Source organism: Panthera leo, chromosome B3 (assembly GCF_018350215.1).
Source record: "Panthera leo isolate Ple1 chromosome B3, P.leo_Ple1_pat1.1, whole genome shotgun sequence".
Lineage (NCBI taxonomy): Eukaryota > Metazoa > Chordata > Mammalia > Carnivora > Felidae > Panthera > Panthera leo.
In genome coordinates this window covers 1,018,651-1,038,442 of record NC_056684.1, presented here as the reverse complement: position 1 = coordinate 1,038,442, position 19,792 = coordinate 1,018,651, and the positions used below count along the sequence as shown (strand labels likewise).

General features: G+C 54.3%; 1 protein-coding gene and 1 long non-coding RNA gene across 13 annotated transcripts in view; one reads left to right on the top strand and one right to left on the bottom strand.

Moving 5' to 3' along the window:
• MINAR1 (membrane integral NOTCH2 associated receptor 1) overlaps window positions 1-13,618 on the bottom strand; it is a 23,715-nt gene extending 10,097 nt beyond the window's left edge. For 6 of the 9 annotated variants that reach the window (XR_006203258.1, XM_042940795.1, XM_042940789.1 and 3 more), the window contains exons 1-2: window positions 12,863-13,618; window positions 177-2,515 (exon numbers count right to left, since the gene is read on the bottom strand). Coding sequence is in view for 8 of the 9 variants with exons in the window: in XM_042940795.1 (XP_042796729.1) it covers window positions 177-2,515; window positions 12,863-12,872 (2,349 nt within the window). In the remaining variant the exon portion in view is untranslated. Of the gene's footprint in view, window positions 1-176; window positions 2,516-2,929; window positions 2,988-6,728; window positions 6,789-12,862 lie in introns of all 9 variants that reach the window. The other 3 variants (XM_042940792.1, XM_042940791.1, XM_042940793.1) reach the window with 3 other exon arrangements.
• LOC122221506 lies at window positions 13,246-19,792 on the top strand. Of its 4 annotated transcripts, XR_006203260.1 has the most exons (5): window positions 13,246-13,319; window positions 13,940-14,027; window positions 14,828-15,049; window positions 18,809-19,113; window positions 19,347-19,792. It is a non-coding gene; the product is annotated as an uncharacterized LOC122221506 (long non-coding RNA). The 4 variants fall into 4 exon arrangements; XR_006203259.1 differs by having other exon boundaries at window positions 18,809-19,792; XR_006203262.1 differs by having other exon boundaries at window positions 13,285-13,319; window positions 13,851-14,027; window positions 18,809-19,792.

Sequence of the window (19,792 nt, the reverse complement as noted above, 5' to 3'; positions counted from 1 at the left end):
ACAATACCAGGCGCACGCAGCCTCCAGCTGGCGGACGGACCATCTGCCCGGGCCGTCCTCCCCGTCCTAACGCGGACAGTGCCCCCGATCTGGAAGGACAGCCAGGCTCCTCCGGGGATGCGCCCCGGGGCTGTCCCAGCGCAAAGGCCCCGATGGGTGGGCGCGGATTAAATTACCTCTTTGGACTTCTGGTGCCAGTCCTTACTCTCCCCGGGGCCCCTGTCCTTCACCTCCTCCTCACCGAGGCCCACGCGGCTGGCGTAGGTGATGGTGCGCCAGTCTCTGGGCGAGTTGGAGGTGCTGGCGATTTTGGACTCCGTGGCGCTGTTCTCCTCCGTCAGGGACCTCGAGGACGGCCTGGTGAAGAGGCTCTTTTTTAAGGCCTTGACGCGGAGGCTCTCGCTGTTGCTTCCGCTGGCCTCTGAGCAGCACCAGTCGGCCGCGTTCTCGGGTTTGGGTCCACGGGGGCCGCTGTGCCCACGAAACATCCGGGGAGAGGCGCTCTCGTCGGACGGAGCCTCGCTCGTCCAGGAATTCAGGTCGACCTGCACACCCGCCTTCTCGGGTTGCTGCATTTTCTGATCCAGCTTATTTAGCTTGCCCAGGACCTGCGAAATTTCCTCGCGGACACCCGACAGCGACTCAAGCTTCCGCTCGATTTCGCCGATCCTCAGCACCAGCCTGCACACACTGGTCTTCAGCTCCTCTTCGGAGCGGTGGCTGCTGCCTTCGGGCCGGCTGCCCTTTTCTCCTTTGCTACCGGGAAGCCCGTTGGCGATTTTGGTTACGCTGTGCTCCGGCGAACTGTCACAGTCTGACTTGTGAAGCTGAGACAAGGACCCTGTGCTGTTGTAGCAGGAGGACTGCATCACCCCCGTGGAGCCACTGATGCTCATGTCGTCAAGAAATCGAAAAATGTCGCTGATGTCATCGCTGACGACCTCCGAGTCGTCGTCCGACTGCCTCATGGCGTGCCTGTCACTGTACTTGCTCTGCCCGGAGGCGCACAGGTCCTTGTACTTCTTGGGCTCCAACACGTGCTGCTCGGTCTGGGTGCCCACGCTGCTGGTGTCTGAGCTGAGCTGCCCCCCCGTGCAGCTAATGCTCTTGTCTTTGAACTTTCTGACCGGCTCGCGCTTCTCCAGGTCAACGGGGGACGAGACCTCTTTAGGTTTGAGCCCGTCTGGTTTTGCCGCGTAGCCCCCGGGAAGGACCTGCTGTGGGTCGCTTGGCGCGAGGTAAGTGGGCCGCCTGTCTGGGGCTGGGAAACTGGGGGTCTGGCTGCTGGGGTGTGGATATCGCAGCTTCTCCTCAGAGGGGTTTCTGTTCAGGAAGGACCGTTCAAAGTCAGGGACCTCCTCGGTGTTGAGGCTCCAGCTTTTGGCCGGCCAGGGGGTCTGCTTGCCCGGCCTCCCCGCGCAGCGCCTGGCTTCCTGCGCCCCCGTCACTGGAGTGGGCCCAAAATACGTGGAGGCCTGAAGGTCGTCTAAGCTCTCGTGTTTGGCCCGCCTCTTGTCGGGCACCGGGGAGTACGTGCGGTTCAGGTACTGGCTGTTGCAGGGCATCTCAAAGCTGCGGTTGAACAAGGGTGTCCCGTGGGGCTCCGGGTGCCCCCGGGGCTCCCCACGCTCGGCCTCTCCCTTGCTGGCGGGGCCAACCAGCGTGGGCGACACGGCCATCAGGTTGTGAAAATCCTCCTTAAAGATGTTCCTCTTCTGGACACAGGACTGGATGACAAAGGGCTCCGTGCTGCCACCCTGGCTCATGGGCAGGGAGTCCTGGTCTGAGACGGGCTCGCTCTCGATGTTCATGGGGAAGTAGGTTCTCTGCATCTCACAGGGCTGGGGGCTGGCGATGGAGTAGGGCGCCAGCGCCTGCAGCCGGTCCAGGGAGGCCGCGCGGCTCTTCGGCTCCTTGCCGACGCCCAGCAGGAAGTTGGGCTCGGAGGCAGGCACGAACTGCGGCGGGCGGTCCTTGGGGTCCGCCTTCCGGCCCTGGGACGCCTGGCGGGCGGGGTAGCCCCGGCGGAAGGGCCTGTCGCCCAGCTCGCAGCCGAGGGGCTCGCACTGGGCCGCGGCACAGGCCTCCGCGTCCGACCCGCAGGGCTCGAAGGGCGCCTCCTTGTGGCGCCCCTTCTGCCGGCCCGTGGGCAGCTTGCCCTTGGCCGCGCCCCCGTTCATCTGGATCAGGTTGAATATGGTCACGACGTCCGCGGCCACCATGATCTTCTTCGACTGCTGGTTGTTCCCGGGGCACTTCATCTTCTCCTTGAACAGCGTGGCCGGGAAGTTGGGGTCCAGACAGGCCGTGTAGAAGAGCACGCTTCTCAGTTTGGCGAGCTGGGACAGGTCGAAGCGGGCACACAGGGACTTGCACAGGTCCTGGTAGGAAACGGTGTTTTGCTTGCTGTCCAGCTCCTCCAAGATCTTCATCAGGAAGAGGGAAGTGTCCTGGTTGGTGTCCATGGCTGAGGACGTCAGAGCCTCGCGGCCGACGCTGAATGCTCCAGTCCGTTCTACAGTGACAACATCACAAAGTAGAGGGAGATCATAAACACCAGTGTAAACCAGGCCAGTTACGAACCACCTAGCGACACGCGAGGAGCTCTTTAATTTAAAAGCGCAGGGGCGCCTGGGTGGCTCAGTCGGTTGAGCGTCCGACTTCAGCTCGGGTCACGATCTCACAGCCCGTGAGTTCGAGCCCTGCTCTGAGCCCCCGTCGGGCTCTGTGCTGACAGCTCGGAGCCTGGAGCCCGCTTCGCATTCTGTGTCTCCCTCTCTCTCTGCCCCTCCCCCGTTCATGCTCTGTCTCTCTCTGTCTCAAAAATAAATAAACGTTAAAAAAAAATAAAAAAAATAAATAAAAGTGTATCAGCAGCTTCGGAAACATTCATAGCCTACGACTTGTAAGTCCCTTCCCAGGAACCCACCTTAAAGAAATTGTCGAGGACCGTGATTCATGTACAAAGATGTTTGCTGTGATGGCGTCTATAACAGTGGAAAAATGAAACATCTTGAGTGTCCAAATAACAAAGGAATGCGTACATAAGATATGTTATGATAAACAATGACTCTTTGAGGCAGTAAGATTAGATTAAAGTGCATCCTCATGATGGAGTACCACCCATCAATAAAAAGGAGCAAACGACCGGCACAGGCAACACCGTGGACGGGGCTCACAGGCATTGTGCGTGAGCGAAAGAAGCCACGTGCGTGAGGACGCCACTTTAATGACGCTCGGGAAGACACGTCGGTGGTCGCGGGGACTGGCGGGCGGTGCTTCCCTGACCGTCTACATCTGTCAAAAGTCACGCAGCCGTGTGCTAACACGTGTGGCTTTCGCTACATGTGAATTACACCTTCATTTAAAAATTACACACGGAAGACTTTTTAATGACAAAAAAAATATGACACAATATTGAAAAACGAAAATTAGTCTGTATATGTGAGAAGGTCTTCATTATGCAAAGTGATATATTCTTGGAGACGACAGTGAAAGAAATTAATGGACACTGAAATGTTAACAGTGGTTACGTTTGGATGGTAAATATGGACTTTTTTTTTCTGAACGGTAATCTTCGTTCCTCAGCATTTTATTATGCAAATTTTCAAACACAGAGCAAAGCCGAGAGAATTTTATAGCAAATACTCCTATACCCGCCATCTGGATTCTACCATTAACATTTTACCGTATCTGGTGCCTCACATATCCATCCATCCTTCATCGGGCTAGCTTATTTTGTTTCTAGTGCACTTCAGAGTAAATTGCAGGCATCTGAACACTTCCCCTGAGCGTTTCATCATGCGTATCATTAATCCAAGTCCCAACCAACAACAGTTCACAGCTTTTCTTTAATATAAGATCTACACGGGGCGCCTGGGTGGCTCAGTCGGTTAAGCGTCCGACTTGGGCTCAGGTCACGATCTCACGGTCCGTGGGTTCGAGCCCCGCATTGGGCTCTGTGCTGACGGCTCGGAGCCTGGAGCCTGCTTCGGATTCTGTGTCTCCCTCTCTCTCTGCCCCTCCCCCTCTCACTCTCTGTCTCTCAAAAAATGAATAAACGTTAAAAAAAAAAATAAGATCTACATGCACAAATCTTAAGGGTGTGTTTGCTGAAGCTTCAATAAAAGCACGTCTGTGTAGTAACCAACCCCCCCTGGAAAGATCTAGAACATTCCCAGTGCCGCAGAGAGTTCCCTCGTACCCCTTCCCCTTCACCCTGTGTTCTGATGTGTTATGCGTAATGTTATTTTTCTTCATAATTTCCCATCCTCTCTGAAATCCTGACGTCCGCTATTTCGTAATCAGCACACAGAAATAATAAGCCTTACTTCGAAATGGACGGAAAAGCCACGTTAACCAGTCCCTGAACGGATACATTAAACACACCAAACCGAGGGTTTCACAGAATTCCCTAAGACAGAGTAGAGCCCATCCATTATTGGGGACCAGGTCTGAGATTTACCAGGACGCCCAGGACACGTGTCTTCGGCTGCACCTGCTGGCAGGCCGCTCTGTCTGTGCGGGCCCAGCCTGTTCCCCTGTTTTCTACACGAACCGCATCTTTTCTCTGGGCTGGTTTCAGCGGCTCCCAGCAGCAGGCTGTCCCTCCTGAGGGCAGAGCTCCCACGAGGAGCTCCCACACGTGTCTGCAGGGGCCACGGTCTGGATGTCCCCGTGGGGAGGAGGCAACGAGGCCCTGAGGGGTCCCGTTCCCACCCAGAGCATGCTGCGGGGAAGCACGCCCTACGGGGCCACCCAGCCCGCCCCAAGAAAGCGCTCGGTGTGGGGACCATCTGTTAAAGGAGGGGACTCGGGTGTGGAGTAAGTGGGCGCAGGATGGGGGGGGGGGACAAATGCACATTCTGCTCGATCACTGGGGACCCGAGCACCTGCAGAGACGCTCTTCCTGGACTCTGACAGCCTCACCAGACCTCTTGGGAGTGTCCTGACCGACAGGGAAACGGACTTGGGGGGCAGAGGGCAGCCACAGGGAGCAGCGAGCCCCGACCCTTCACGGCTCCCGGGAGACCCCGACTCTGCTTCCCCGGGGGGGGGCTTCTCCACGTTCTCCCCTGCCCACTGGCTACACACTTCTCGGCCCCAGTCAGCAAGGCCCAGGGTCTCCGGCAGAGAAGGAAGGAATCACGAGTGATCTGGAAAGCCTGAGTCATGTTTTATTAAAACTGCTCACGGACGGCCAGCGGAAGGCACCTGCCGCCACGCAAGTGGGCGTGTGGATGCAGGGGCAGCCCGTGTGCGAATGGCCACAGAGAAACCCCACAGGAGAGCAGACCAGGCAGGAGCCTGGAGACACGGGTGCTCTGTAACGGCGGGACCGGCTCCAGCTGCCGCGGGCGGGCTCCCTCCCTCGACCACACAGGCAGCCCTGTGGGGAGTGGGGGGAAATGCCGCCCCCATCTCACAGACCGGAGACTGAGGTCCCGGGAGGGGTGACCGCCCGTCCAGAAGGGACGCAAGTTGCCGAGGGCCCGAGTCGGGGCAGGTACGGGGGCCGCTCTGGCCCGTGCACCTGCTGAGCCCCGGCTCTATGCAGGGGCCTACGTGGAACATGCACCACAGGACGGAGAGGGGGCTTCCCGGCTCTCGGTGCGCTTGGGACAGTAACACACGTGCACATTCACAGACACACACACACATGGAGACACACACCCCGCTCACTCAGCCTCCCTCTCTCTCAGCTCTCTCTGGGCCGGTCCCTCAGGGTGTGAACACTTTTAGCTCCCAGCACAGCCCAAAGCACATTGGGAGAGCGGCCGAGGCACCCACACACCCACCGTCTCGGGTCCAGGAGGCCAACACCAGCACAACACCTGCCAGCCACACGGGCCTCATGAATCTCGGTGGGCACGCGGCCGGGCAGGGAGGGCTCTCAGGGGGCCCTGAGCAGCTGGGCGTTTGGCACTCAGGCCCCCTGAGGACCCCGTGTGGCCCCACGGACCGTCCCCCTCAACCCTGCCGAGTGCCCTACATCTCCCCGTGCTGGAACCCTGCTCCCCTTCCGGGGGCTCCTGTGGCAGCCCCTCCCCCACCCCTCACTGACCCCAGAGTTTAAGGGAGTCGTGCCCTCCTCGGTGGTCAGCGGCCCTCTGCCCGAGCCTGGGTCACAACATTTCTCACATGATCTCATGGTTGGTGAAGTTTTAACAAATGTCTGACAGGTATTCCAGGAAAGAGAGGACGGTGGAAAGCCAATAATCAAAATGATAATGTTAGAAATGTTTGAGACTGGAAACATGAACCTCAAACTCAAAGAGCAACCCCAAATAAGACATACAGAAATAAATTCACCTTTAAACAGCAAAAGACACATGAAGAGAAAGCCCTGAAATGGTTGAGGCAGGGGGGGAGGGAATGAATTACTGAGAAAAGAATAAAACTAAAAACAGATTTTTCAAGAATAAAAAAAAAAAAACCAGACTATTCTCTTCTATAAAGATGATATTGTAATTTGGACCATCTTTCAGATAAACCGAGGTCTGTTTACAGAATCCATATTGTGTGTACTCCATTAACAGATGTCCAGAATTATTGGTCCATTTAAAGTTAAAAAAAAAAGAAGAAAAACTAGAAGACATAGACACACACAAAAAAGAAAACTAGAAGACATAGACACAAAATTCTTAAAGTGCTAAGGAAAAATGACTTATCGTTTATAATCCTATCACCAGATAAACTATTATTCAGAAATAAAGATTAAAACTAACTGCAGACGAAGATGCCTTTGTCGCTCACATTCCTCACTGTAAAAGCTACTGAAGAAGCTCCTTCAGAGAAAAGAAAGATGGATTCAGAAAGAAGAAAGCAGTAAACGTATAGTAAATTCTAAACACACACCAACTGTATAAAACCATGTTAATGACTATTTTTAGAGCTAAAATAGAAGGGGGGTGGGGATCTAGGTTAAAACTCCCTAAGCATTACCTGGTATCCTCCAGAGGAGGAAGGAATGTTAAATAAATTTAGATGTTAACTCAAAAATGTATGTTAGAAAACAATTTATGGAGGGGCGCCTGGGTGGCTCAGTCAGTTAAGCAAAGGACTTCGGCTCAGGTCATGATCTCGTGGTTTGTGAGTTCCAGCCCCTCATCAGGCTCTGTGCTGACAGCTCAGAGCCTGGAGCCTGCTTCGGATTCTGTGTCTCCCTCTCTCTCTGCACCTCCCCTGCTCACACTCTGTCTCTCTCAAAAATAAACATTTAAAACATTTTATAAAGATTTCTTTTTTTTTAATTTTTTTTAACGTTTATTTATTTTTGAGACACAGAGAGACAGAGCATGAACGGGGGAGGGTCAGAGACAGGGAGACACAGAATCTGAAACAGGCTCCAGGCTCTGAGCTGTCAGCACAGAGCCTGACACGGGCTCGAACTCACAAACCGGGAGATCATGACCTGAGCCGAAGTCGGCCGCTTAACTGACTGAGCCACCCAGGCGCCCCTAAAAAATTTTAAAAGAAGAAAAGAAAAAAATTTATGGATCACCACCAGGAGAACAGGAAGAAATTATAAAACTTAATGTAGAATTTTAAACGCATGTAGAGAAAACAGAATAAATGAACAATCAATCAATAGAAGGTCAGAAATCAGGGAAATGAAGCAGTGACAAAGTAAGACAAGTAAAAATCACGAATAAGGTGACAGAAATCTTTCCAAATACATCAAATCACAATAAACGTAAACAAGCTAAATTCATCAGCTCAAAGTCTGTGACTCTCATTTGGAATTTTTTTTTTTTTCAACGTTTTTTTTTTTTTTTTTTTTTTTTTTTTGGGACAGAGAGAGACAGAGCATGAACGGGGGAGGGGCAGAGAGAGAGGGAGACACAGAATCGGAAACAGGCTCCAGGCTCCGAGCCATCAGCCCAGAGCCTGACGCGGGGCTCGAACTCACGGACCGCGAGATCGTGACCTGGCTGAAGTCGGGCGCTTAACCGACTGCGCCACCCAGGCGCCCCTGGAATTTTTTTTTTTAATTGCAGCCAGATGCCACCTATGAGCGATATACCTAAACATACTGTCACGGAAAGGCTGCAAGGATCAGGATGAAGTAGGAAATTTCAGCCAAAACCAAATCAGAATACAGTTGGTGTTTGTTATAGGCAGAATAGTACAATAGTTAAAGATCGTAGACTCTTTTGCCAGATAGCCCAAATTTAAATCCAGTAATAGTATTGATCTCGCATGATTGAGTTTTACGTATGAGTGCCTGGAAAAGAGTAGGCAATTTGGCAATACAGAAAAAGCTCAAGATAAGCAAATTCTATCGCCCTCCACATCCACCCCTGGTTACAAAGCAAGGTGACCATTCACAGGGTTCATAAGGACGCAAAGCTGATTCTTAAAGACAGATTTTAATAGTAAAAGAGTACAGGGGGGTGGGGAGATCATATAATTGATATCATACAACAGCTAATATGAATTTATTTACAGCAAATTTAAGGATACACTTCAAAAACATTGGGGCGCCTGGGTGGCTCAGTCGGTTAAGCGGCCAACTTCGGCTCAGGTCATGATCTTGCGGTCTGTGAGTTCGAGCCCTGTGTCGGGCTCTGTGCTGACAGCTCGGAGCCTGGAGCCTGTTTCAGATTGTGTCTCCCTCTCTCTGACCCTCCCCTGTTCATGCTCTGTCTTTCTCTGTCTCAAAAATAAACGTTAAAAAAAATTTTTTTTAATTTAAAAAAAAAAGAAAAACAAAAACATAAAAATGCATGGAAAAGAAAGTTACAAATGGATGTGTCATGTGACTGGTGTAATTTGGAACAAAATAGATTGTTCTGCAATGTATATATAAAAAGGAAAGCACGAAAATGCACGTGGAATGAAATGGGCCAGGTTTGGGACAGTGGTTTCTTTTGGAGAAAGACAGAGGGGGAGGAAGATGTGGAGAAGCCTAAAATGAAGGCCCAGCATTAGGCGCTGCTTTGACATCTGGTGAGACCTCGAGGGCCTCGAATGGCTCCCCTTCTGCCCCTGCGGACAAGACCCCCCGGCCAAACGGCGGTTGGTGCCCTGCCAGCCGTGGAACTGTGCACACAGGCCGATCACAGCCTCCCACGGGAAGCACGGGTCACTCACCGTCTTGTCACAACAAAGCCTGCCTCCCGCAGCCCGTGTGTCCAGTCTGCTCCCAAGTTCAAACCCCGTGTGGCCCCGTGTCCTCCTCCTCCAGGCTGTGAACGTGTGATTAATAACCACTGTCGGCTTCATCTGCCCAACGCCTGGTGTTTGGTGGGTGGCCACCCCCAAGACCCCAGGAGGGGAAGCCCCCTCACCACGGGGGGAGGGCAGGTGATGGGAGCAGGACTCTCACAGTCTTTCCTTTGAAAACACGAAGCAACAAGCACTGCGGCAAAATGACGAAATGGGAGCCCCTGTTTCACCTCAGTGGCAGATGGACATCCCTTAGGTCGCTTTCTCCTCTTTAACGCACTTTTGAAAATACATACTAATTAAAGTACATTTTAAAAACTAGAAAAACAAGTTCCCGCTTAGACCTGCCAGAAACAGAAAAGAAAATTTTTATAAACAAGGCCGCAAACAAGCAACTAAGAAAATCAACAAGACGCTATTTCTCCCCAGCCCCACAGTCTTCTGTGGAGTTTCTCAAGTTCCCCGTATGAGTGAAGACATATGGCGTCTGTCTTTCTCTGCCTGACTTATTTCAGTTAGCATAACACCCTCCAGGTCCATCAGTGGGATGGGGCTTTGGGGAGGGGGTAAATGGGGGAATGGGCATCGAGGAGGGCACCTGTTGGGATGAGCACTGGTGTTGCATGTAAGCGATGAATCACAGGAATCTACACCCCAAACCAAGAGCACGTTGTGTCCACTGTATGTTAGCCAACACACTATATGTTTAAAAAATGTTACCCAACAAACTATATATTTGTTACATGGCTATATATGTTAGCCAACAAACTATATATTTAAAAAAATAATAATAACTAAATAATAAATGAAAAAAAGAAAATTGACAAGACAGCATTTTGTTGATGTTCTGCTTTGTTTTATTTGCATTTTTATGGTGAGAGGCTCTGTGTGCTGGAGGGAACCCTGAGCAGTTACTTGCTTTAAGATAATTTAGATGAGTTTTCCGGTCAAAACGCCGAGCTATTTGGACAGTCAAGTGTTAAAATTTATGATAAAGCTCCTATGATCATAATTTGGTGGAGAAATCCACGGAGAGTAGAAAGACAAGAAGTAAGACCCAATGCAGGTAAGGATTCAACGTATGATGAAGGTAGCCTTTTGGGTCAATGAGAAAATAATGGTTTATTCAGTAAAACACAAATGCGTCCATATTAGGTATCATTGGAGTAACTGCTTAACCAACTGGTAAAAAATTAAGTGAGTTCTCAGTCGTTGGCATGTACGAAAGGACATTATGCATGAAATACAAAGAAGGAGATTTTAGTCGGGATTTACACAACGGGAGGTCGGGTAAGTGTCTTCCACACAAGATTCCAGAAGCTGAAATCACGGAGAAAGAGACTGATCAGCTTGGATAACTGGAAATGACTTACTTACAATGCCAATAAACGTCATAAAAAATGGGGAAAAAAACTGGAATGCAGAAGCTATTCGCCTCTTACTGAAGGCTCTAAATACTAGTAGGAAAAGAGGATCAGTCCAAAAGAAAAAGACAGTCAATTTACAAAGAAAGAAAGGCTAAGAAAATAATGCGCATCATCATAAATAAAGCAAACTAAAACAGCAATGTGTTTGACTACCTTCTAATTTATAAATCTAAAGTATTTAAGCTGATATTTTCTTTATGAAATGGAGAAGCACCGTAATAAACAGACTTTTTGCCTGCTGCAGTGGAGCTGGTCAGGACGCTCATACCTGGGTGGCTCAGTCGGCTAAGCGTGCGACTTCAGCTCAGGTCATGATCTCACCGTTCGTGAGTTCAAGCCCTGCCTCGGACTGTGCGCGGACAGTGCGGAGCCTGCTTGGGATTCTCTCTCTGCCCCTCCCCTCCCCTCCAAAAATAAATAAATAAACAACCAAAAAAAAAAAAAAAAACAGAAGGCTCGTACCACTATCGGGGGGATGTGGGAAAGCAGGCAGCCCCCTGTACTGTGGCACCAGGGCACATCTGTGCGACGGCTATTGTAGGAAGTGATCAGCGGTAACATTTAAAATAAAACTTAACACCTAAAATGAAAATACACCTATTTTTAAATCAAACAAATCCTTGGGGCGCCTGGGTGGCGCAGTCGGTTAAGCATCTGACTTCAGCCAGGTCACGATCTCACGGTCCGTGAGTTCGAGCCCCGCGTCGGGCTCTGGGCTGATGGCTCAGAGCCTGGAGCCTGTTTCCGATTCTGTGTCTCCCTCTCTCTCTGTCCCTCCCCCGTTCATGCTCTGTCTCTCTCTGTCCCAAAAATAAATAAACGTTGAAAAAAAAAAAAATTAAATCAAACAAATCCACACTTGTAAGCATTTCTCCAAAGGAAAGAATCAAATATGTGTAAAAAAAATGCTACAGATACATTCACTTCAATATGGCTCATAGTAAGAAAATATCGCGGATACCCTTTGTCTCCAACAACTGGTCGTGTGAAATTGTAGTGCATCCATACGGTGAAATGCCATGCGGCCATTCATAAATCATGTTGCAAATATATATTCGTTGACACATTTAATACCAATGGCCTTTCGTCAGTAAAAAGGTATGCTACTAAATGGTATGTGATAACATGATATAAAATTGTCTGTAAACACACACCCTCTATATACCAAAACTAGTAGTAAGTGTCCCTGGCTGATTTTTTCTTCCTTTCGTTCAGGTCTGTTATCACTTAAATGTTCTGAATCATCTGATTTTCTAACGAACAATAAAGAGGCAAGGATTTTCAGGCAGATCCCAGCACTGTAAATTGGGGAATAAATTATCACCTCTGATCTTTGGTTTTCTCATCTAGAAAAGGAAGGTATCACTTCCTCCTCCCGAGATCATGAACGGGGTCAAATGAGACATCCATTTTTTCATTCAAAAGATATCTGGCATATGCCAGGCACTGTTTTCAGCCGTAGCGATACCGCAGGATACAGAGCAGACCAAAGCTAAGACAAAACTACCCTAGAGAGCTTGTCTTCTAGGTGGGGCACAGATAATAAGCAAAATAAATCAGTAAAACATACAGTACATTAGAGGCGAACTACCTACGGAGAAAAACAGAGGAGCTCGGGAAGAACAGGGCAGAGGGGGTGGTAATTTTAAGTAAGATGGTCAGACAAGTCCTCAGGGGAAAGACTGCATTTGGATGAAGTCCCCACACACGCATGGAAGAAACCATGTGCCTGCCTCCCCTCCCTGGGGGGGGGGGGGGAAGGCAAGCATCCAGGGCAGAGGGAACAGCTAGTACAAAGGCCCTGGGGCAGAAGCATAAAGGGCAAGTTGGGCTGCCCATAGAGGCATTTTATAAAATATAGCGTGCAACGCGTGCAAAGAAATACTAGGTATTAGTATTAGCTCCAAAGTGATTATTTACCAAAACGCCTCCAAAAATGCCTTCCTAACGCTCAGGCGTGGCTCGTGTTTCCTTTTAGAGTAAAATACTAATAACGAGAGGTAGCAGGTCCCTTAACGTCCCCTCTCCCCGCCTGAAATTGTCCCCAGGCCACCTCCCTCCTGTGACCTTCCAGGAAGAGGTGAAGCCCTGGACCAGATGGTGCCAAGAGAATGGAGACGGACAGACAGACGGCATGGGGGGAGGGGCAGGGACGCCACGACGTTGCCTGGCAGCACAAGAACCCCCCGTGCGTTCGCGCCCAGGAAACCCCCCGCATCCGCCCTCGGAGTCCTGCCATTTTCCTTCGCCGTAACTCGTGTTACCGGTTTTCATCCGGGGCCCGATCCGAACGCGGGCTCCAGATCCCACGTGCGCCCACCGGACAGCGGCGAGCGGCTCCGCGGTTTCCGTGCCTGATGCGCTTTGGCGACGGTGTCGCGCTCTCACTGTCGAGCTTCCCAAAGTGGGCCCCGTGGAACCTCTGGACTCCGCGGCTCAGTCCCAAGGGGGTGGAGTCAGGACTCGAGAAACGCTGACCAGGGCGAAGATCCGGGCGGATTCTCCAGGGCGTCCACGGCCCCCGGAGCTCAGAGCATCGCCCGGGTTGTGCCGCCCCAGTGGGCGGCAAATGGGGACCCTGTCAATCGCTGTCCTGTATGTGCTCCCTCCTGCCGCTGTGACGTGTCACCACAAACACAGAGCCTTAAAACGACACCGACCTGCCATCTGAGGGACCCAGACGTGAGGGGTCCACCGTGGGTTCACGGGGCTAAAGCCCAGGTACCGGCCAGGCGGCGACCCCCCCAGGGGCTCCAGGGAGGAACCTGTTTCCTCGCGGGTTTTCGGTCCCTGGCCGAGGCTTTCCAGGACTCCCGGCCCCTTCCTCTGGCTCCAAACCCAGCAGTCACGTGACTGCCCCTCTGCCCCAGAGGCCACGCCTCCCTCTGCGACTTTTCTGCCTTCTTCCCACGTATGGGCTGTTGTGATGACACGGGCCACCCAGATATCCAGGGTACTCCCCTTCTCAAGGTGCTTAATCAGTCTGCAAAGTCCCTGCTGCTGTGAAGGTGGCAGTCACAGGTTCTGGGGGCACCTGGGTGGGTCGGTTGAGCCTCCGACCTCAGCTCGGGTCATGATCTCACAGTCCGTGAGTTGGAGCCCCGCGACGGGCTCTGTGCTGAGATCAGAGCCTGGAGCCTGCTTGGGATTCTGTGTGTCCCTCTCTCTCTCTGCACCTCCCCCACTCACGCTCTGCCTCTCTCTCTCTCTCTGTCAAAAATCAATAAACATTAAAAAAAAAAATTTTAACAGTCACAGGTTCTGGGGGCCCCTCCCCCCCATGCCCCCACCCGAGCACACGGAAGGAAGAAAACCTCATCACTGCGCTTTCTCGTACTTAGGGGGACATAACTGGAAACCTGGGTCCTTCCCAGCGGCGAATGTTCTGCCCTAACTGATAAAACAGTACCTGCTTGGCCCAGCCTGTCGGTGAGAACCCTCTGTGGGTGGGCAAGCCAGGGGGTGACCGTTATCACCGGGGAGGTCAACACGGGCTCTCCTGTCCGGGGTCCTGAAACGCATCCGAAAGTCCTGGAGACGCGGACGGCCACACTGCCTTGTCCTCTCCCCATTCCGGGAGCCAGTGGGCATAGTGGCCCCCAAGACCAGGCAGCGCCCCCCTCTCCCCACGAGGCTGCTCCTCACACCGGAACCAGCCCTGCCCCAGGCCAGGCAGATGTCGGGGACCTGGTTAAGGGCAGCCCTCCCGGGGTCGGCAGACGGCCCCTCTGTCCGGGCTCCTCTGACCAGCCCCGACCGGCTGCGGCCACCGCACCTTCCCGCTGATGGGACTCGGCCACAAGGCGCGGTCTGTGACTCAGAATGTGGGCTCGAACCCGGGTCCCCCCACCCCCGGCAACAGGCACTTGCAAGATGTGGGGTAAACGGAGTCTCAGCCCGGATGCTCGGCCTGGACAGCCCTGGGCAAAGCCTGGGAATCCGCATTCTGGAAGGGCCCTGAGAGGCTCCGGGAGGGCTGGTGGCTGGTGGGGGGATTTGGAAGAGTCACACTTCAGTGCCGACGGCCGGGGTTCTTCCTCACGTGCTTCCCGATTGGGCCCTGTGCCTGGCAAGTCGCTTCCCCGTCCTGGCACGGAGCACAGTCCCCCTCAGCCCAGACCTGGTCCTCGGTCACGCGGGGACTCTCGCCGAGGTTACAGGGGGCGGGATCGGGGCGTTTCCTTCCTTCCTGCTGCCGCCACCAAGTCAGGCCTCCCTTGTCCCTGCAGAGTGAGCTGTGAGTCATGCAGACGCCGTTCGTCCCCTCCCTCACCTGACAGCTCCCGGAGCCACCCAGCCTGTGCCAGGCACCGTGCGAGTCACAGGGCGACGACACACAGGCTCCCGTCCCCATCCCTCCGGGGCCTCCCAGCTCCGCGGGAGAGGCGGACCAGCAGACGGGCCGTTAGCACACCCCAGGAAGTGCGCCAATGGTGACGGGGACAGAGAGGGTGAGCCCACTGCCCACCGCCCACGGCCATTCTTTGTGTCCGCCCGCCCCCCACCTGCCCCCACTACCCACTGCCTGCCCCAACCTGCACCCACACGGAGGTATTACTTCCCACCTTCCTCAGCCCCGTACACGTTCCTGATTCCTCCTGGGTGGCCGTCGCACAACGGTAGGCACCCCACAGGCTTCCAGAACAGTCTAAAGCCCTTCGTACTGCAGGACCCCCACCAATCCTTGCCGGTCTGCTGACCCTTTTGGTTTGTTTTCTCAGCCGTGTCCTCGAGTCTCCTCGAGTAACCCTAAAACCTGCAGAAATCTTGGCTTTCTCGAAAGCCCAGGGCCTCCTCGTGCTAATCACTCACTGAACACGAGCCACTGACGGCCACGACTGCCCCTCCCCCCCGAAGAGAGCAGAGCAGCAGGTGGAAAGGGCACAGCAGGTGGGATGCACACTGAGGAAGACGCTCAGGGCAGGGTGGTGGGGTGGAGGGCTCAGCACCACCACCCCCCCGGGGCCACGCCAGGGGGACAAGGCTGCCACGAAAGCTCTCAGTAGCTGAGGGTAGGCACTCACACCCAGAGCACCGGAAGATCCCACGGCGATGGTGCTCGGGAGGCCATGCCGTCAGGACAGCCCCCACGGGCGCAGGTGCACCTGCGTGTGGTCCGGCCGCAGGGGGCTCCTGGCCTGGGAAGAAGACGGATACGGCCGCGTGCCACAGCCACCGGACGCGGGCCACTCAGCTCTAACACAGGCTCTCTCTGCCTTAATTCCCAGATCACAGGCAGCTTCTCTTTGTTATCTGGCTTCTAGTCTTCCTGATCCGGGAACACATTTATCAGACTCACTTTCTTCCCCCTCGACTCTTACACCAGCATTCTGCGCCTCACGCACCAGGCTTTGGGTTATCATGCGTCCTTCTTTAGAAGACCGACCCAAGGGAGCTCTCCAACGAGCTAAGACAACTATAACCTCAGTGTGGCGGCCAGCCCCCGGTCCTGATCCCGGCAGAGCCCCGTCTCAGCGACCACTGGCCCTCCTGATGGGCTCAGGCCCAAAGCCAGCATCGGCCTGAGCTCTGTGCACCTGTCAGGACAGGACGGACTCTCCTCCAGCCACAAATGGTCCCCAGATTCCAGGCGCTCAAAACACTCTCTCCTCCACGTTCCGTGTCCACAGCGAGTAAGCGAGGGCCCGTGCTCCGCGTCACCTTCCCTCCGGGACTCACGCTGAGGGAGCAGCCACCTTCTAGGGCTTTCTCTACCACTGGAGCAGAGGGGAAGGGAGGACGCGGTGAGGTCCTCTTAGAGCTTAGAGCTCCCACAACATCTCTCCAGCCAAGCAAGGCGCACGGCCGCGCCTGATGTCACGTAAGCAGGGAAAAGCGACCCTCCACGTGCCCAGAAGGAGAAAGAATCAGAATGTTTATGAACAGAATGAAGAACCACACCACATACACTGCTTATTACCTTTTGGAAAAACCCAGTTCCTAGATGCAATACGACAAGTTTAAAATATGTGTATTTTCGACGCTTCAGGTGGCCAAGATGTATGTTTCTAAAATATATCTGGCCTTCATCCACAGACCCTGAAAACGCCTCAGAGCCATAAAGGTGGAGTGGGTATCATGTCATTAATGAAGGTGACTTTGGACCCCACCCGAGGGCTGTGGCTGGTTGCCAGGAGGACCAAGGGTGTTATTAGAGGCTTGGACCAATCTGCAGGGAGGGGAGAAGGGCTGGAGGCTGAGTCCACGGCCACTGGCCGAGTCAGTCGTGACCATGTAGCAACGAAGCCTCCGCAGAACCTGAGAGGAGGGCTTCCTGGCCCCCTTTTCAGACAGCTTCCACGTTTGAGGGACCAGGCTGGGCCCCCAGCCCTCGGAGGACAGACGCTCCTCTGTTTGGGCCCTTGCCCTCCGCAGCTCCTCGGCTGGCCGTTGATTCACATCCTTTCTCATATCCTTTAATAAATGGCAAATGGGAAGCGTTTCTGGGAGCTGCTCTGGCAAATTAATTGAATGCAAGGGGGAGGCGGTCGGAGCCTCCAATCTGTAGCCGGTCAGCCGTGTGAGGCACACGGGACAGCGGGGGGCTCACCACCTCTGTCTGAAGGGGGGAGGGGGCTCACCACCGCTGTCTGAGCGGGGAGGGCCAGCCGGGTCCCGCGGGACGGAGCCCTCACCCTGTGGGATCTGACGCTGTCTCCAGCAGCCAGGGTCGGAAGTGAACTGAATTCCCAACACCCTGCAGGTGTCCAGGAGCTGCCTGTGTGGGGGGGACCCCAACGCCCCCGACGCTGGAAATCTAAAAAGACTAGTTAACAACACTAACTACTTTAAACGTTTTCTTACGGGGAGCCAGGCAGCACTCTAGACGCTGGAGATACAGCAGCAAATAAATGCCGGCCCCCGCCTCCCGAGAGCCACACGTAGTGGAATCATCCAGCTGTCATCACTCGGGCCAAATGACCTCCTCCTCATCTCTCATCCATCCAGCCAGCATCTGCCAAGCACCTCGTCACCCGCTGGGCACTGTGCTAGTCTCAGGAGACGCAGGGTCAGGGTCCTCGGGGGCTCACGTTGCGGGGACACGGCGAGCCATCAAGAAGGATGGGTGCCAGTGACACATCCGTCACACAGGGTAAGGTGACCACAGTATTGTATTTCAAGCGCTCAGAGAGAAGACGTGCCTCGTTCTAGAGAGAAGCCTTTTCCAGTGATTCTCCAGCTGTGTTCTGGGAGCCATTCGGGGTTCCGGAAGGGGGCTTCGGGAAGTCCCGCTGCGTGAACAGGCTGCCACGTTCCTCCCCACTCTTCACTCCGTTTCGTGTACTTACCGTCATAGAAGGTTCGATTAAAACCGGGGGGACTGCTGATCTGATGTGATGCTGCTCTCTCGTTTCGTACGTATGAAAATAAACGCGCCGAAGAGTTACGTCCCCAGGCTCATACGACCCCCGAGCAGCACTCCTGAGGCGGGCTGCTAACCTCCACGGCACTCTGTCCTTCCTTTTCTTTTTCTTCCTTTCTTTTCTGATTTCAACGGACACAGACTGCAGGTAAACTCCAAACACTAAGATCCAAACGTTCGTGGGCAAAGCTAATCAGGGAGGCTTTAAGGACATGTTTGCAGAGGAATCTGGACCCTTTTCCCGGCTGGTTTGAGAGCGGGCGTCACCACCGGGCAGGAGCAGAGAGCAGGGCCGTCCCCTGCCTTCTCGTCCTCCGCGGGCCACGTCCCTGCCCTGCAGGCACAGTCACAGCTGCAACACCAGTTTCCGCTTCACGTTTTGTCAGGATTCGAGAAAGGGTGCATGTCGGCCATCGTGGGTGAGAAAACCCCAGGCGGGTCCTGCGTGCCGTGGACGGAGGCGGGACCGACCTCCTGACCTCTGTGGAGCATGAATGTTCCAGAGGCAGCGTCGGAGAGTTGGTGAACACGGAGGCTTTCAGAAGCTGGAAAGCCTCATCAGTGTTGCCCGCAGCCCTCGACAGGGAAAGGAAAGGGCTCCCTCCTCTTTGTCTGTCTTCCAAGTACTAAGTGCGCTAGCTTCCTCACCAAACTCATCAGAAATGCAAATAAACTGTTTGATCTGCTCCCTCTCTGGCAACTGGCAATTTATTTTCACACAGTCCCCGATATACACAAATCTCAGACACACGCACCGTAAGAATCAGACTTGATTTACCAGACGCTGAAGGTTTTCCCTCCAGACGCCAGTAAGCTAAGAAAATCTCTAACTGCTCTCTTTCTGCAGATTCGCCTCTGGCTCCTGCTCCAGCCTCCCGTGCTGCCCGGGAAGGCGGCCCACCCCCGGGGCTCGGGGGTCGTGCGACTCTCCCCACAGTGCCGGGAACCTGCCTCGCCCTCACTCTCTTCTCTTCACCGCTTGAAATACCGCAGCCAGGCTCTCGGGGAGCTGGCGGCCCGGGGCTCATTCCAGAAGACCTCTGTGGCCATAGCAGGGCGCTGCCCTCCACCTACAGGGCAGGCTCCACGGGTGTCGTGGTTCCCGAAAAGGGGAGGGAAGGACCTTTTACCGACCCCCTCCGTCCCAGGGAGGTGATGGCAGCGGCTGCTGGAGGAACCGGAGCCTCACTGGCCTCATGAGCTGCCGCCAGGCTCCTGGCCTCTCTTCGCGTCAGGCGTCCAACCACAGCCGGCTCAGCCGAGAGCAAGAAGCCTGCCCCCTCCCAGGGACCCCACCCCACCCGCGAGAGAACCGGGGTCGCAGCTTCTTAGGATAGGCCTCTATTGTTTACAGCGGAGACTCTGGGTTCTTCCCCTCCTCTCAGGTCTTCGCCCAACGTGTGCACAACAGTTGAACACAGGGACGCTCTCCCCGCAGAGCAGTGCTGATGGGGCGCTGTGACAGGTAAGCGACTCAAATGCCACCGCACCGGCAGCTCCCGGCACCCCGGGGAGCACACAGGCGATGGCTCCGGCTGGACTGGACGGCGGGGAGCACGACTGCTCGCTCAGGCGGGGCGGCGAGCCGAGCAGGTAGGGGAGCCAGGGTGCACGAATCAGACGGCAGACGAGCGCTCGCTCGGCCACCCGGGCCCGGCTTCGGTGTTTCCCGGCAGGTGAAGGGGCACACCAGATGCCCCGGGAACGACGAGGACCCCGTTTCCACCGCAACGTGACTGGACATCCGGACTTAAGTCGTGGACGGCCCGGCCGGCCCACCTGGGGTTGGTCCCGGCTTTCCGGCTCACTTTGCGCCCCCCGGAGGGGTCAG